This window comes from Paramisgurnus dabryanus, chromosome 9, assembly GCF_030506205.2.
Source record: "Paramisgurnus dabryanus chromosome 9, PD_genome_1.1, whole genome shotgun sequence".
Classification (NCBI taxonomy): domain Eukaryota; kingdom Metazoa; phylum Chordata; class Actinopteri; order Cypriniformes; family Cobitidae; genus Paramisgurnus; species Paramisgurnus dabryanus.
The window spans coordinates 26,191,125-26,208,738 of record NC_133345.1 but is presented as its reverse complement, the minus strand read 5'-3'; the positions used below and the strand labels follow the sequence as shown (position 1 = coordinate 26,208,738).

The 17,614-nt window shown below is 36.6% G+C and overlaps 3 protein-coding genes across 7 annotated transcripts; 2 read left to right on the top strand and 1 right to left on the bottom strand.

The window, feature by feature from the left end:
- The first annotated feature begins 302 nt into the window (after window positions 1–302).
- c9h11orf16 (chromosome 9 C11orf16 homolog) lies at window positions 303–4,237 on the top strand. Its single transcript, XM_065278607.2, has 7 exons — window positions 303–512; window positions 1,931–2,284; window positions 2,373–2,506; window positions 2,593–2,734; window positions 2,882–3,122; window positions 3,235–3,798; window positions 4,002–4,237. Exons 1-7 carry the CDS (start codon window positions 309–311, stop codon window positions 4,235–4,237), a joined length of 1,875 nt encoding a protein of 624 aa, XP_065134679.2. The 5' UTR covers window positions 303–308.
- A 124-nt stretch (window positions 4,238–4,361) lies between these two features.
- akip1 (A kinase (PRKA) interacting protein 1) lies at window positions 4,362–5,853 on the bottom strand. Of its 2 annotated transcripts, none has more exons than XM_073815684.1 (5): window positions 5,693–5,853; window positions 5,279–5,456; window positions 5,121–5,201; window positions 4,926–5,042; window positions 4,362–4,757 (listed from the first exon to the last, which is right to left on the bottom strand). In XM_073815684.1, exons 2-5 carry the CDS (start codon window positions 5,423–5,425, stop codon window positions 4,614–4,616), a joined length of 489 nt encoding a protein of 162 aa, XP_073671785.1. In that variant the 5' UTR covers window positions 5,426–5,456; window positions 5,693–5,853; the 3' UTR covers window positions 4,362–4,613. The 2 variants fall into 2 exon arrangements, with proteins under 2 accessions (XP_073671785.1, XP_073671786.1); XM_073815685.1 differs by having other exon boundaries at window positions 4,926–5,039; window positions 5,693–5,847.
- Window positions 5,854–8,104: 2,251 nt separating this feature from the next.
- On the top strand, window positions 8,105–16,609 carry LOC135773653 (uncharacterized). Of its 4 annotated transcripts, none has more exons than XM_065283349.2 (7): window positions 8,105–8,836; window positions 8,986–9,099; window positions 9,307–9,417; window positions 13,695–13,886; window positions 13,986–14,142; window positions 14,481–14,660; window positions 14,802–16,609. In XM_065283349.2, exons 1-7 carry the CDS (start codon window positions 8,632–8,634, stop codon window positions 14,980–14,982), a joined length of 1,140 nt encoding a protein of 379 aa, XP_065139421.1. In that variant the 5' UTR covers window positions 8,105–8,631; the 3' UTR covers window positions 14,983–16,609. The 4 variants fall into 4 exon arrangements, with proteins under 4 accessions (XP_065139421.1, XP_065139422.1, XP_065139420.1 ...); XM_065283350.2 differs by having other exon boundaries at window positions 8,107–8,836; window positions 8,967–9,099; window positions 14,481–14,669; XM_065283348.2 differs by having other exon boundaries at window positions 8,112–8,836; window positions 14,481–14,669.
- The last annotated feature ends 1,005 nt before the right edge of the window (window positions 16,610–17,614 follow it).

The window sequence follows — 17,614 nt, the reverse complement described above, 5'->3', positions numbered from 1 at the left end:
CTAGTTTAGCCTGGTCAGTGGTCACTATGGCAACCCCAGTACACAGTCGAGAACGGGATCTTTATTCAGAGGATTGTTACTGGAGATTGCTACAGTTTCTGTATGAACAAGATAAGGTTTGAATACTTTTATTGTTTAAATTTACTTTTAAAATCTGAAAAATTATTTGTACTTTTGTTTACTATTCAAAGAAATTGATAAAGTGTCTTATTTATATCAACAGAAGGTAGTCACATGGGTCTTTACACTGTCTTTATGTTGTCAATAACTAAGCAAATGCAACTTTATTACAGATAATTTTGTTGGTGATGTCATCAAACCCTCCGGTATCTCATAGTCAAAGTGTCCTTCCCTTGTTTATGGGTAAAGGCAAAAATGTCACATTTGTTCTGGACACCTGTGAAGGAACGAATGCCTTTATGGGGCCGGTGAAGAATCTTATCATCCAAACCCTTGTTACTAAAGCTTCACTCAGAGACTCACTCTTCAACATTATCAGCTTTTCATACAAGGTACATTTATGATATATCAATCTGAAAATATTAGAGAGAGAGTTCACCAAAAAGTGAAAATTCTTTAATCATTTACTGACCCACGTATGAGTTTCATTATTTTGTTGAACACAAAAAAGATATTTTGAGAAATGATGGTAAGCACACAGTTGACGGTACCCACTGACTTCCATTGTAGGGAAAAATACTATGGAAGTCAATAGGTACCGTCAACTGTGTGACGATGTTATGCTTTGAAGATGCTATGCAGCATATGCTAAAATATGAAAAAATGTAAATAAAAAACAATTAAATGTAAACTCTTAAAAGGGACATATCATGAAAATCAGACTTTTTCCATGTTTAAGTGCTTTAATTGGGTCGGCAGTGCTTCTATCAACCTAGAATATGTGAAAAAGATCAACCCAGTAGTTTTAGTAAACAATTCTCTGCAAGCATGTAAAAAAATAGGTAATTGAAATTTGTCTCTCCTTGTGATGTCAGAAGGGGATAATACCGCCTCTTAATCTGCACTATCTAATCACGGCACTGCTATTTAGTGCAGAGATCAACTCATTTGCATTTTAAAGGACACACCCAATACAGGAACATTTTTGCTCACACCTAAAAAGTGCCAATTTTAACATGCTATAATAAATGATCTATGATATTTTGAGCTAAAACTTCACGTGCGTAATCTGGGGACACCAAAGATTTATTTGACACCTTAAAAAAGTATTGTGAAATGTCCCCTTTAAGTATCATTAAACTGATCGGGGCAGTTTCCAGAACAAGGGTTATCCTATTCACAGACTAAAATGCTTTTGCGCTGCCTCAATTTAAAAACGTACATATTTTAACAGTTATCTGTGTGGTTGTTTCGTCTCAACATGCACACCAGTAGGCCTAACATTTATTGTAAGGAAAAAATGACTTAAATGTCCAAATTTAAATAAAGCCTAATCCTGGGTTAATCTAAACCATGTCCGGGAAACTGCCCCATCAACTTTTAGGGAACAGGTTATTGAACAGGTTGCTAGTATCTTTATGGAAATGGTATCATAGATTCTTGAAAATCTGGTTTTTAAAGCCACCACGTCTCTGAAATCCAGGCTAAAGTCTCAATCTAATTATGAGATTGGGAGAATCAAAGTTTGATTCATTGATTTCACTATGATTTCAATATTTGACATGACCTTACTCAGTCAATATTAAACATATCAAGGTCACAGAATGTTCTTTAAATTATGTAGGATAAATGTATGTAAATCACTAAAAATACTGGGTTTTCACAGGTAGGGTCACATATAATAATGTGAATTCCCTGCGTTTCCCATTTATTGTTTGATAAGATATAATTTCATTTTTGTGGACATTTTAAAAGACATCTCAGCTGTGCCTTTATAGCTACTGTCATTTTATTGTCATCATTTTTTTAGGCAACACCATGGTCTTCTCATATGTTACCCTGTACCCCTGATATTGTTTATCAAGCACTGAGCTGGATTCACACACTACAGACCAGTCCTGGCAGAGACCTCCAGACAGCATTGGCTTTAGCCTTCTCTGATCCTGCCTGTCAAACAGTCCATTTAGTGACCAGTGGTCTCCCAGACAACCCCACACAATGCCTGGGTTCATTATCATCCCCGGTGACCCGCCCAGTGTTAACTTTTTATATATCTGACAGTCCCATGAATAGTGACATTTCAGACTTCTTACAGTGCCTCACTTCCACCACTAGAGGAAGCTCTTACAACATTTCTGTGAACTCGGAGGGTGGTTTGGACCAGGTATGATCCTTAACTCATGTAGTCTATAACATTGGCTTTTGTGAGTAAAACTTTTATTAATGATTTGTATTGTTTTAAATTGTAACAGGTCAGTTTGTTGCATTCAACGGATCACCAGATTCAAAAGCCATCATATGTAGAGGACAGGTGGCATTCAACGGTGGAGTTTAATCAGGTCCCATACTACAGCTGTACTAGTTGTGTATGTTCTGCACCATACTGGTATGTTGTCTAATTAATCATGCAATTTGAGATATTTATCGTTTTATAAAGCAAATAATGCTAAAAAAAATGAATATTTTTTACAGGTGTTCTTCTAGAAATCCATTTAGCACGGTATCATGTATTTCTGCAAGGGTGATGAGAGGTGCTGAGATTTATCCTGGCTGTCGTGTTTTAGCTAGAAGAGAGAAAGATGGTTTTTACTATCTGGGGACAGTCGTACATCAGGTATAGAAAGAAAAAACTAAAAGTTCTCAACAATTTTTATAGTATTCTTGATCATTATCATTCTTAAATTGCAACAAAATGGTAACTCCATGAACCAATGAATGCAAATTTACATGCATCATTTTACAAATCTATGGTGGTCTCTAGGGCAGAGGAAGTGTTTATATGGTGGAGTTTGATAAGATCACAGGACCTGAAGGAAATGCCTTTATGGAAACAATAAATGCAGTTCAGCCAACTTACAAGCCTGATATGGTGAGCCTAAATATTGCATATGGGCACAGTATAACACCAGGAGACACCGTTCTTGCACCATGGGAGCATGACTTGAAAAGATATGGGCCAGGAAGAGTCATCTCTGGAATAGAGCTGAGAGACTCAATAAAAGGTCATGTTTATAGTTACAATTTCTTCTAATATTGTAGCAACCAATTATAACCTAATGAGTGTCATATGCCAAGTATTAAATATTTATTTTATTTCTGTTTACATCATTAAAGGTGATGAAGTTAATCTTGGACTTCAAGTTCTCCTTTGGAATGGGATCACAGTGCACATCCCCAAAGATCTTGCAGTATGGATTCCAGCTTCTCATTATGAGCAAGTGATTAAAGACCTTCAGCATTATTCAGCCAGACCATGCTGCTGTAGGGTCTCACAATGCTGCACCATGAATTGTTCTGGATTTCCATGTCAACAGTCCATCCATCACAGTCTGTCTTCCATTCCACCCTGCAAATGTTCAGTTAGGAGATGCTGGCCGATGTTAATGTCACCTCCATTACTGAACAACCAAAGGAGAGATGACTTGGAAAGCAAAATAGATCTCCAATTAAAAGAACTACACAGCTCTCAAAAGACACAAGTACTTTCATCTTCCTCATCATCAACTTCTGACTCAGAAGACTTTACAGCTGAAGAACAAAGGCCTAGGTCAGAAATGGTGAGCCGCTCGATTAACACAGAGATTTCGTGTCTGAAAAAGCCTTACAGTCAGCTTCAGACCAAACCGGCCTGGAGATACTGGAAAAGGGGATCTCCAGAACCACAGCACAAGCAACCAGGTATTGAAATGCATGCAACAAAGTGCTTAAAGATGGACAAATACAGGTCATTTAAACATTAACTAAGAATTCATCATTACTTTTATGGTATGCTTGCACTAGACTAGTACAAAAGTGCCATTCATGAGATCTAGAAAGATGTAGAAACCAAGCATTATCAGTATTTTACAATTACATTTTATCTGTCTTTCTTGGTATTTCAGGAAGAAGAGCCAGGTCTGCTAATGTAAACTATTCCTGGCCTGGAGACAGTGGGTATTCTGGATGCTCTACAGATGACCGTTATGAGACCAATCACAGCTCTTTATTTAAGTTGGTTTCTGATTCACCAAAACAAGGTGCTTCTGTCAGGGAAATATTTAGATCAACTGAACCAAAGCCGTTTTCTAAAGCTGCATCTCCAATAGTTCTGGCAATGACCAAAAGGCAAACAAAATAGATGCTATAGTTAACCAACCCAAATTAAGTGTTGGGATAGTTTATTTTTTTAACTATATATATTTGCTTTTTTAAATAAAACATCATTCAATAGGTGTATAAAGTAACCACAAATGACTAGTATGTAAAAATTATTCAAATGTTTATTAAAATGTTAGGAGGAATGCACAAAGTAAAAGTAACTTTGTGTCATTATGGCTTTAATTCCCTAAAATAAATTTTAAAAATGTATAAATATATATTCATGAGTAAAATAAGTGCATTTGAGGATAATAAAAATATATTTGACACATCTGAGTCAGTGTGATAACAATTTTAGTGCAGGAATTGTTCAAGCTTTGTCCTTCACCTATATAATGCACAGGTGAATTTATAATTCAGAGGTTAAAGGTGAGGTTCTTGCTTTCCCCGGCGGTGATGCAGACAGTTTTGGTTACTGGCCTTGTATTCTGCATGGCTGCTGTGATGGAATAGGTTCCTGGAGACACTTCAATTAGGAAATCCTCTGCCTCTGATGAACTCTTTTTTAAAATATGTAAATGAACCAAACTGAGGATTTATATAGAGCAAATGTTCTGGCAACTATGTCCTGGTTAAATATAATCTCCATCAAAGCCTTTACTTTTATAAGCTACAGTTTTACACCAATGACAAACTTTTGGCAAAGGTTTTCAAAGATCACTTCTTACAATGTCCGGTTGAATGGTCTGTTTTTCTGTTTTCCTTAATATCTCCTGGGAATGATATCGACAGATATGTTCACACTCGATGGGCTCGGCCTGGTCCACAGACTTGTAAAACATCTGCTGAAGAAACACAAGTTCTTGTTTTATTTGAAAATTTAATATAAATAAAAGGTAAATAAATGAAAAGCATTGTTTCACCTTGCACTGCCTGGTAGTTTCTGCCATGTACTCCACTATTGTTGCAAAAGCCCGGTCCAGGTTTGAATGGGAAAAGTTACTCTGAATCACAAATGACAAAATCAAATGCGTGCATTCCTTCCTGGTAGACTTTCTAGTGTTTAACTAACACTACTAACCTCAGGGTCTCTCTTGTTCTGACTGAACATTGGTGATGGTCTTGGATTAGGCCTGTGAATGGAGCGCCTCTTTGCTTTCTCCAATACCTCATGGCTGAGTTTTGATGACCGGCGAAGGGAACACTCCATCCAGCATTCATCTGCCATGTAACTTAATACAGTACAAAAGTGTCCCTACCTGCATCCCAATGACACACACTTAATATTATGTATCAAATGCACGAAATGAGTTTCAAACAATGACGTCACGTCACAATACAAACAAAAGTACATGCACGCGTCTCCTAATAAACAACAATGTATATGCTAAAATTTCGAAGCAAAAGTTCAGATAGAAGATCGTTTTCTCATAACAAAAGAGCATTGGAATTTATGAGATTTTAATATGCATATTAATCCACACGATTTACTAACCTACTATTTGTAGTGAGCTCGCAGAGAGTGCTTGATTGGTGTTGGTCTTTAATATTTCAGTGATTTTCCATTCATTTCAAAGTTGTATCACACACAGTTACGAGCGGGCTTTTGCACTAAAGTGAAAGTGGAAACGAGTTATGGTTCTTCCTGCCCCACGTGCTGCTGGGAATTGAAGTCTTTGTCCGTGATAAAAAAATGTCATGAGCAAGAATCAATATGCGACTTGCCTTTATTATGTAATAATGGTTAAAAAAAAAAGAATCCATGTCAACACAGCAGTTTGCAATACTTAAGCTATAACGTTTAAAAATAGCATTGTCCAGTGTGATCTCATTTGTACGACCATGAATATGTTAATTTTGAGATACCCTTTTGGATGTATATAATCCCATTGTATGAGGCTATAAAAATGCAGCACTTATTACGGCTATTGCCACAAAAGTGAAAAAATATAAATATTAATTTGAAATATTTTATTAGCTGTAATACATAAGAAAATAGAAAGCGGAGTGATATATTAAACATATTTATCATCAAGTAGTACTAGTCAAGATGACTCGCAGACAGTACCCGGATGAGCGGCGTTATTTTTTTATAGTTATTCCGATAACGGCTATTTTTAGAGCCGTTTTTTAGAGCCGTTATCGGAAATGTAGCGACTGACCAATCAGAATCAAGAATTTGAGACAGCTGCGTAATAACAATGTATAAATTACTTTACCTCATAATTTTAACCTAAAATAAGCATCATGAAAAAGTAATTCAGCTTGTTAAAATGTTATTTGACAAATTCCTAATGTGAATTATTACTCATATTGAATGTTATTGAAACCATATACAATAAACTAAATACACGAGACAAATTGTCTGTGATTGATTTCCTGTTTAATCGTTTAGTGGGAGGCAATAACCTTTTGTGTTCTGCATGCTTGAGGAATAAATATTTGAGAGATAAGATTAAAGCCCCAAGCTATTTCACAAGGTTTACAATACATTTTAATGCATGAAGCAACTTTGAGATTATTACTAAGTCATATTTTTTATTATTTGTTATCCGCGTCATTCTTCAGTTGGGGTGGCAAATGAGAAGTAGAAATTGTAAAAATGCTTGTTTGTTTTCTTTTAATAAAATGTATTTTAAAATTGGTTTAATATGCTATTTCCATTAAAATTGAAGCTTAATAAAAGTTTTAATTTTAAATAATTAAAAAAATTAAAACACTGGTTAAATATCCAATATTTGAAGTAATTAAGACAGTAACACCACAGACAAATGAGCCTGAATCAGTCTTTTCTAAAATGGAGGCTGCCATTATGATGATTTCAAGATCAGGACATTTAGGAAATATTAATAAGTATGTATTTATCATTTTTTTTTTTATATTTCAAATCTGCAAGTTATAAACATAACACTGCAGACACCAATAAAGTGTGACACATGAAATTTAGCTAACTTTAAGAAAATTTATAAGAAAGAATTCACTCACAAAAACCCCTCAGATCAACCAGCACCTACAATGACCTTTACACACAGAAAGTTTTCATAAAGGGGCGACATCCACCAAAGACATGAATTTGGGGGATACTTTTTCTTAAATATTACAAAATATATATATTTTAAAACAATTTACATGTTAACATGTACAACAATTACATGTTAAATAAAATCTAGAATCACAATATAACCACTTAATTTGTGTTCAAATGTTATATTGTTGCAGTCACAATCCATAATACCTCTCTGAGGTATGGCGGGAACATGCATATTTTGTTACAAATGCAATCTCTCAAACTCAAATTTTTTTTTTTTTTATGTAAATGTTAATAGTGCACGAATTGTGTTTATCCTACAGAATACAAAGATTGAAACATTTTATAATTTATTGGTAACTCTTGTAAAATAGAGGGACACCACTTGCCAAAAAATTGACAAGCGTGCTACAAGGATATCTAATTATGTAATTATGTGTATGAACATAAAAAGTCCATATTCCATGTCAACATTTAGTGGACTGTGTTTCTGAGACCAGTCTTGTGACTGCTGTCTGATTCATAAAAAATTCATAGGGCATTCGACAGTAAGACCCACTGGAGATAAACAAAAAAGGGACTGCCCACATCAGATACATCATACCTAAGAGTAAATACTGCTATATAAAAATAGTGCCACTGTTACCACGGTTTCAGAGTTATGCAGAAAGGAAACCTCCCAATAGCATTTCTCTAACACTTCCCACACAGTCTAACGCAGGCTCTCCACATACTGAGATTGAAACCCACATTGCTCATCCAAGTGAACAGAATTCACACCATACTGGTGTTTGGTCCACGTGCCATCTGTAAACACCATCTGCTGCGGCATGATTCGATGCACGCATGCACAAACACTTCATTGTGCGCAAGGAATCACAATGCATTGTACGTCAACATATTGATTCCATTATAGAATATAAATATATAATACGCTATATTCCTGCAGATCATCCTTCTCATTCTCATGTAGATATGGGACAAAGGCTCACATGCACATCGCCACATGCCCTGATTCACCCATGGCTATCCTGAGGGAGAAAGAGCGCGTGCACGAGTTACTGGCGAGATGGGATCAGGGATTTAAGAGTGCACAAAATTACATCCACACGTGCACTTCATGTTATGTAAGAGCCCTGACTGTCTCACTGTGTGCTGTAGGATAACAGAGGCAGTGAGCGGAGAGAAGGAGCAGATGCTGCATGCACACACATCAGGGAAACCTGCATTTATTACAGAAAAGAGGACACACAGATCTGCTGCTTTCAGAAGATATGGATATGGCTTGGACAAAAAGACATCTTTTGTGAGACTTCTTTTTGGAAGTGCAAGTGGATTATGGTCAGCAATGGTTGGCTTGCGACGCTGACTACTGTAAGAACCTAAGGACATATTTGCTTTGTGCTATGGCCCCTGGGGGGCCTTTGATAATGACATCATTGTGGCCCTTGGTGTGGGTTGTGTGTGGACTAAATGTATGGTTTCCCCACACTCACGCAGCCTCAATGAGTCCTATTCTGCTCACAACCTCAACTGCCCCATCTACCGAGGAGCAACCAACAGATCCAGAACAAAATGAATCTACAGATCCACCCAGCAACAATAACACAGGTGAGAACAACTACAGAAACCACAGAGTAATGAATGTATTGCAAATTGACAGACCGATAGATTTGCACGACAATGTAAATTCAATTTTGTTTCTTTGTCAGCACCACTAATCATTTGTTAAACACTAAAGCTGAATTATCCTCACGCAGCATCAGTGATTCCCATTCTGCTCATGACCTCCCCTGCTTCATTCATTGAAGAACAATCAATAGCTCCAGATCATCAAACTGAGCCCACAGATCCATCCAACAGCAACAAAATTGGTGAGTAAAACTGATGCAGACATACCAGAGTAATAAATACATGGGAAAATAGAATGATGGATGGATAGATAAATATATATATATATATATATATACACTGGCTTTTCTGTCCTCATATTGTATGTATTTGTGTTTCTTCAGTTAGTACTGGTATATTTCTATAAGCATAATTTGTTGTAATTCAGTTTAATAACTACCCTCACACAGCCTCAGTGACCCCCATACTGTTCATGACCACATCTGCTCCAGCCACTGAGGAACAATCCACAGATCCACAACATCAGACTAAAGATCCACCCAGCAGCAACAACAACACAGGTGAGCAAAATTAAGACATCATAAAGTGTGAAAAGCCTAATTTAAACAGACAGACAAACAGAAAATATTGTAAATATGACAATTTATATACAAGATGTGTGTACAGTTTTTACATTTACACATTTGGAAGCTTTTATCCAAAGTTACTTACAGTACATTATAAGCTATACATTTTATCAGTACTGAAAAACAAACGGTGCTAAATAGCACTAAAAGTGGTTCTTTGCTCATAATCATAGAAGAACCATTTTTAGTACTATATAGCACCGGTGAAGCACCTATGAAGAACCTTACGGAGGCCATATAGCACCACTATAGCACCACATATGGTTCTACATAGCACAATATGGTTCTACACAGGTGCTTCAATGGTGCTATATGGCACTAAAAATGGTTCTTCTATGATTATGAGCAAAAAACCCACTTTTGGTGCTATATAGCACGATTTGTTTTTAGAGTATGCAATGCTCTAACAATTGAACTACAAGAACAAGTTATCTTTTTATCCAAAGCAAAGTAGATTTTAAAAAGTTTATGTTTTATCCGGGGATCAACACAATGCTCTCCCAGTTAAGATACAGCAGTGGTTCTCAAACTGGAGGGAAGGCGCCAGCTTAATTACATTTTATAAAATACATTAATTTATCATAAATTCTGTGTAATTAAACAACAGAATAATAACCTACAGTATTGAAATGTATGCTACCATGTTTGAGATTGTTTTATGACATGAATTTATTTTTGGGGAGACGCGATCCTTACAGGAACCCACTAAAGCACAAACCTCTCCTCACCTGTGCTCAAAAAGCTTTGACAGAACATGTCAGCTGTGTCCTAAGTGCACTTTCAGAGCTTCATAATAGTAGTAGAACTGTGGAATAAATCAATATTTGATAGAGAACATGATTTTTTTTAACAGATGCTATTCCAAAACCATGGAGGCCTCCAGTCATGGCAGAACAGGGGGAAAGGTTTTAAAATTGAGGGATGGGACATTTAAGAAGATGGTTTAGAAAAAAGATCTGATGACATCATCATCTGATGACATCATCTAATTATTGGCATCGGTCGATAAATCTTTTCAATCGGCCAGTAAATTTCTATATTACTTAAATTTGATGTTTGTAATTAAAATGACAGTCAATTTCCCTAATGTAAAGCCAAAGTCTGACAAACAAATGACCAGTGGCGGCCGGTGACTTCTTCTTTCGAGGGCGCTCGATGGGAAGTTCATCACAACCAGTGTTGGGGAAAGTTACTTTTAAAAGTAATGCATTACAATATAAAGTTACTCACAAAAAAGTAACTAATTGCATTAGTTACTTTTCATGGAAAGTAATGCTTTCGTTACTTTTTAGTTACTTTTGCGTTACTTTTTGTTGGCTGAGGCTTGATCTCTTTCAGGCCCTTGCAGGTGTTTTTATGACTGAAAAGTACTGCATTCAGAAATTGCATATTTCATCACAAAAATGTCGAGCTCTGGCCTGCCATCTCAGTTACTTCAGAAAAGTAATATTATTACATAATACACGTTACTTGTAATGCGTTACCCCCAACACTGATCACAACATGTATGTAGCCTGTCATGTGTGTGGTCTGTGCGTCGAGTGATCCTATGTGCATCACGTGTCTTGTCAAAATAAGTGCCTGCTGCAGACGCGTCTAAAGGGTTTATGATAAAAGAGACGCTCACGTTTGCCAGATCCTCATATAATCTCATGCGTAATCAGAGTTTACTGTTAAGGGAGTGTCTTGCTTGTATTTTGTGAATGTGAGCGTCTCTTTTATCATAAACGGTTTTGACGCGTGTGCAGTAGGCACTTATTTTGAAAAAACGCGGTATGCACATGATTCACATGACGCAACAAACACACATTTTGAAAACGAAAGCACACATGACACTCCGAACACTTATTTTGAATTAGCACCCGGTCAACCTCTACTGGTGACATTAATACACATGCACCCAAATACAGCTGAACTCAAATACCTATTGCAGAATCTGCAAAATGTTTTATTGTATTTATAAGAAAAACTAGGTGTCAATTGCAATTTATTTATAGAGGTGGTTTTCTGGACAGGGTTTATCCTATTTCAGATTAAAATGTATGTTTGAAAAAATGCTGCATTTGCACTGAAATATCTTAACATATTTAGGGCCATTGTTTTGTCTCAAGATGCACACTGTAAGGTGTGTTTGTAAAAATACTACTTATGTCTTCATATAACCAAGAACGGGAATATAATATAAACCCTGAACGGGAAACCGTGGCATAATGTTTTCATATAGTCCACGACACAGAATAAAAACTGAATTAACAAAAAAAGCTCAGTTTAAAAGTAGTCTACATTCTTAAAGGGCACTTATTTAATTGCTAAAAACGTTATTTTGTGTATTTTTTGTGTGGTTTATGGTTCAAAAAACCATAAACCATTATTTTTCACATACCAAATATTTTTGTAGCTTCAGATACAACCCATTATCACGAAATTTCGTACCTATGCACGTAATTTTGTGAGTGTTTTCCATGACCCTGATTCCGTTTTTCTGCCTTTTTGCGTGAACATGTCACATATTTCTGTGAACGTGTCACTGTCACGGATTGGTTACTCAACTGTTTTGTCCTATTTTCTTACCATTGTCTCTTCGGTTTAGGATTAGATTTACATAAAATTACATCCTTACCCAACTCTAACCCTAATGCCAGGCGACAATGGTTTAGAAATCATAAATTATAAAAAAAAATAAATCATGAAAAAGGTATAAACCAATACTTAAAGTGATATCCTAATGCAAACATCAAATCTAACCCTAAACCGAAGTGCCGTGGTTTGAAATAGGACAGAACAGTTGAGTAACAAATACGTGAAAACGCAGAAAGGCGGAAAAACGTGTCAGTGTCACAGAAAACACTCACAAAATTACGTGCCACATAATTTCGTGATACAGGGTTGTCAGATATCATGCCTTGCTCAAACGTTCAGATTTTGTACAAAGCTCACCGATCTGAAAAGCACAGTGTCCCTGATTGGCCAACTAATCTATACATTGTGATTGGCCTAAATACTTTTCACATCAGCTGGAAATGTGATGCTGAAAGATTCAATCACAATGCAATAATAACAGGAGTTAACTTACAGGAGGAATTATGATAATGTCAGTTTTGTCTATCACCAATCCCAGGAAGTAAACTGTTGCCAATCTGTGTGTTTCTTGTAGTCCAAGAAATTTTTTTTAAGTTGGAGATGATAACTCGCTTCATTGTTTACTTTGGGGTTTGTACCTTTTGCATACCATTAACATGTACTAATACACACCAAAGGAAATGTAAATCGTGAATCGGACAATAGATGCCCTTTAATACTGTATGAAATTACCAACCAAAGACAAGGGCCAGTGTCACAGACAAGACTTAGCTAAAGCCAGAAGTAGACCTTAGTTTAATTAAGATGTTTAAACAAACCTTACAAAAATATGTTACTGATGTACAAAACTTGAGACAAAACAATGGCTCTGGCATATTTTAAGATCTGTACGTGCAGTTTATTTTCAGTTGAGACAGTTCATCATACATGCGTTTTAGTCTCTGGGTTGCCTTAAGCTTTGTCTGCAACACCGGGGGTGTATGTAATAATTGTTCATGATTCTCTTCTCTTGTTTGATCTGAACCAGTAAACTGCAGTTTTTCAGAAAAATCCTGAACATTCTTTGCATTTTTAGCATCTTTTGGATATCTGTTTTGTATAACAATACATTTATAACAAAAATATACAAGTATTTTTACTGGCCACGTAAGATCACACAGTATATGAGTCTTTTACTGGGTATGAAACTTTTGATCAGGGCTTTTATGTAATTCATGTATTATTCTGTGTTGTGTGACTTGTTCAGGACAGTACTAAATAGAAAACAAACTCGAGTTTACATAACCCCTCCTACTTTTTCTTTAATACTCACATTTTGTAGATTTTGCAAAAAAAAAGGTTAAATAAACTCATTGAGCTCAATTGTACTCTCAGACCCCTACGCATGCAAAAAAGACCCATTTAACTATCTCTGTGGTTGACCACAGGATACAATGATGCACGAGTTGTGTCACTTTTTGACAAATGCAAATCATGATGTCACGTTCCTGATGAAGGTTATCAACTGGACAGGAAAATAACAATGATATACTCCAAACAGCTTGAACAGATATGAATCTGGTAGCATTTTTAGCTTATTTCAAATTGTGAGAATTCATGTTTGCTTGTGTATCTCCATTTATTTCTCTCAGGACTGGCATGCGCGTCTCTGCTGCCCCCTCGGAGGGGGTCATACTATGTGGAACATGGCACAGGGGTGTCTGTGGGGTCTATGCTTGTCTTCTGGTGCAGGGAGGGCTACCAACTGGTGGGCCATGAGAAAATCACCTGCCTCCTGCGAGCCGGTGTCCCTCGATGGAGCAGCTATCTGCCAATCTGTGAGAGTAAGAGAGCCATCGAATTGCCTTTGGATAATCTGTCTTACCAGCTTTTTTTATAGCTGGCCATAATATCAGCAAAAAACTGACATACTATTTTTTCAGGTATACCTAGACCGAATGACCAGGGACTTCGCATTGCTCTGCTGGTCTCTTTAGTCAGTGGGGTGGTCATTCTTGTCATGACTGTCTGCTTCATCATCTGCTGTTGTCAAGAGCGCATGAGTAAAACAAGGGAAAAGCATCGGACAGGCAGAAGCAGGTTAATAACAAGAGCTCCAACTCATCCAATGAATGCAAAAGAGCGGCAGCTCTTGTCACTTAAGAACATGTCCATAACAAATGCACCTGTGGTTATACTGCTGGGACACCTGTGTTTACCTAATACAACTCAAGTGATACATTTTAGGAGTGGCTTAACCTAACACATTTTCACATACCTATATGACCCTGATGCTTATGTAAATTTACATTTCTGTGCAAAATTCACAGGACAGTTTTGATGATACTCATTCTTAAAGCAAAAATCAGACAAGGTGCAACACTAAGTTTTAAAATGAGGAATCGTAATGGCAACAACTTTGATTTTGTCTTTCCTAGGAGAAGGGAAAAGCGGAGCTCTAGATCACGGAGGAGCCCATCCTGGTTGGAGAGAGAGCACATAGACTGGGAGGCATTCCCACCACCTAAACTCTTTAGCTTGTCTCAGCGTCTTGATCGACCGCTGCCCCCCAGAAGCCCCGTTTATTCAGAGATCATCAGATCCTATGAGAACAGAGGGTATGAGAGGTCAGAAGAGACATAGGCCCACCTCTGTTCATGTGCACATCTGGTTACTTACTAAATCTTTTTATTCATGCCAACCTTATTCGCAATTACGGTAAGCAAAAATTCTCACAAAACTCTCTGCTTCCTACCCAGGAGTCAGGAAAACCTCCAGAGGAGTTCACATACTGCATACCCCACATACCCAGCGCTTGTTTTCCAGAGGGTCCAAACAGAACCAAACCCAACATCTTCCTCCACCAACCCGGTATACGTACAGATTTCAACTACTCCCCAAAACAGGACTCCACGTGGTCCTTCAGTCACTCATCCATAGACTCCTTCAAGGGGACGCAACTATTATTCATTTTCTCATCAGCAGCATTGAATGTGGCCAAAGTGACAGCAAATAATGCACTGCTGAAAACCATATGATGGAAGCCAAATAAATAATGGGAAGATTTATATGGTCCTAGTGACCAGGACAAGCACTTTGATATTTCTAAAGTAAAGCTAATGATATTTTTCAGTGTGCAAATACATTTTCAGTATTGTAAATATGTTCCGGTTTGGGGTGGGCTTGGTTATTCTTGTCATATCTTGAACTGAAAGGCGGCCGGTGACTTCTGTTTCAAGGGCGCATGACGCGAAGCTCGTCACAACACGCATTTAGCTCATCATGTGTGTGCTTCGCCATTTTCAAAATTCATGTGAACCATGTACTTCACGTGTCTTGTCAAAGGCTGCGTCCAAATAACCACACTTGCAGTCTTTGCACTTGACTATTTACTTGAGGTACTTCCTGTATTTTGCCCAAGTGTTCTAGTGGGCGTGAAGATCCCAAGGGTGCATGTAAAAATTATTCACCCGATGGGACACACTAGCAAGTGTTCAAATGTCTAGGTAGTGGCAGCAATATTCACCAAAACGTAACTTATTCATTTTATATTTAGGCTACTTAAAATATATATTTTTAAGATTTGCTTTAAATAAAATAAACACATAAACAAATTAATAAATAAATTAACATTTAAAGAATATTATCTACACTCATATGAAACTTTCAGACGCATAATTCTTTGCACAAGTAAAAAAACTCTTAATATTGTGCATGTAGCTTTATCTTTATGTAGTAGTCCCTGAATAAATGACACAATTAATGTTGTTTAAATGTTATAAAAGCAATTACCGATGTTTTTCAAAATACATAACAATGTTTGCACCAATGAAATATGGAACACATTCTGTTTTACTACCAAAATATGTAAAATCCATTTATTGACTTACAATTAAAAGTTTCCACATCTCACGAGATTTGGGCAAAAGTCTCCTGATTTACATCCTGAACATGATATATGACGGCATACGCTTAGCTTTGAATACCGGGCACTGCACTTTGCCAGTTTTAAGACATGGGGCAGTTTTGAGCACTTACTTCCTGTCGCGTGCACACGCTCTCCAGTGGCCAAGACCGCAATTTGGACGCAGCCACAATAATTGCCTGCTGCAGAGACGTTTGCCAGATACTCGCTTTATCTCAAAGTTAGTGTCTTGCGAGTTTTGAGTGTGCAGCAGTCACTTATTTTGACAAGACGCATGATGCACACGGTTAACATGACACAACAAACACATATTTTGAATTTGCGCCCATTGGAAGAGAAGTCACCGGCCGCCACTGATTGAAACTTGTAAATAGAATTTTAAACAATATTGTAAGTCAACAACCTAACATTAACCAAAATCTTTTGTTTTGCACATTTCAAAAGTTTGCTTATGGTCACCAGCTATGCCACCAGTTTAAATTAATTATTTGTTGTTAAAGAGCAATACATACTACAATTTTATACAGTATCAAGCTGAGCCATTTGTTAACATATCACCTAACAGTAAAACTTGCACTTTAAATGCACTGACTCATTTGTTTCACTTTAAACTAATTTGTAATAAAGCGTTGTGTATATCTATTTTTGTTTATCCCTTTAATTCATTTTGAATCGTCTGGAGCAAATAATATTTTGCCTTTAAGAGAATACCCCCGCTGATTTAGATTGGGGGTTCTCAAACTTTTTCACTTCAATATGTAAAGGCGCCCTACAATTTCTACCAAATAAAATATTTCAGAGCTTGGCAACACTAAGTAATATTCAGATTTTTTGTTTAGTTTATTGCTTGTTTTATCTTATTCTTAATAATTGTAAGCCATTTTATGTCCCCCTTACAAGTTTGTTGAGGCCCCCTGGTTGAGAAACACTGATTTGGATAGAATTTGGTAAAGAGGTTATCTGAAGCAGAAAATATCTCATTTTCATAGGATGGTGGACACCTTGGGCTAAATGATCCATCACAGATATTCAAATAATTGTGTTCAATTTACATTGACACAGCTGAAAAGGGCTGAAGAAAAAGTATATAATACATTGTATATACATTGTCCAAAAGACAGAACACAAGAGACAGCAGACACTTAAAACATCTTACTGTACAGTATATCCAGATGAGGTGAGTCTATATACTAAGTACTTTACACATAAATTTGGTGCATGTATATGTGTTTCAATTTATATATACAATATACATACAAGAGAGTATGTGTTGATATATAAATAAATACATATCAATTTATTTATACACTGTAAAAATTAGCTGTAATTATGCAGATTGCAGGAGCTATTTACTGGCAACAGTTTGTTCAAAGTTAAATGAACATTAAACATTAACAAGTCTTTATCTTTACAGAATAAAACTATAAAATAACAGCCTCATGCAAAGCATTCTGGGAACCAGAAATCCTCATCATCGTTTTTTTTCCTTCAGATTTGGGTTCCCAGAATGCTTTGAACAAACTGTTGCAAGTAAATAATACACTTAAATCTACAGTATAGTTACTGGCAACCAGCTACCGGCTACAGAATTGTTTTTTTATGAGGGGGCCAATAAAGAAAATGACCTAAATCTCCTTATGATGGCTC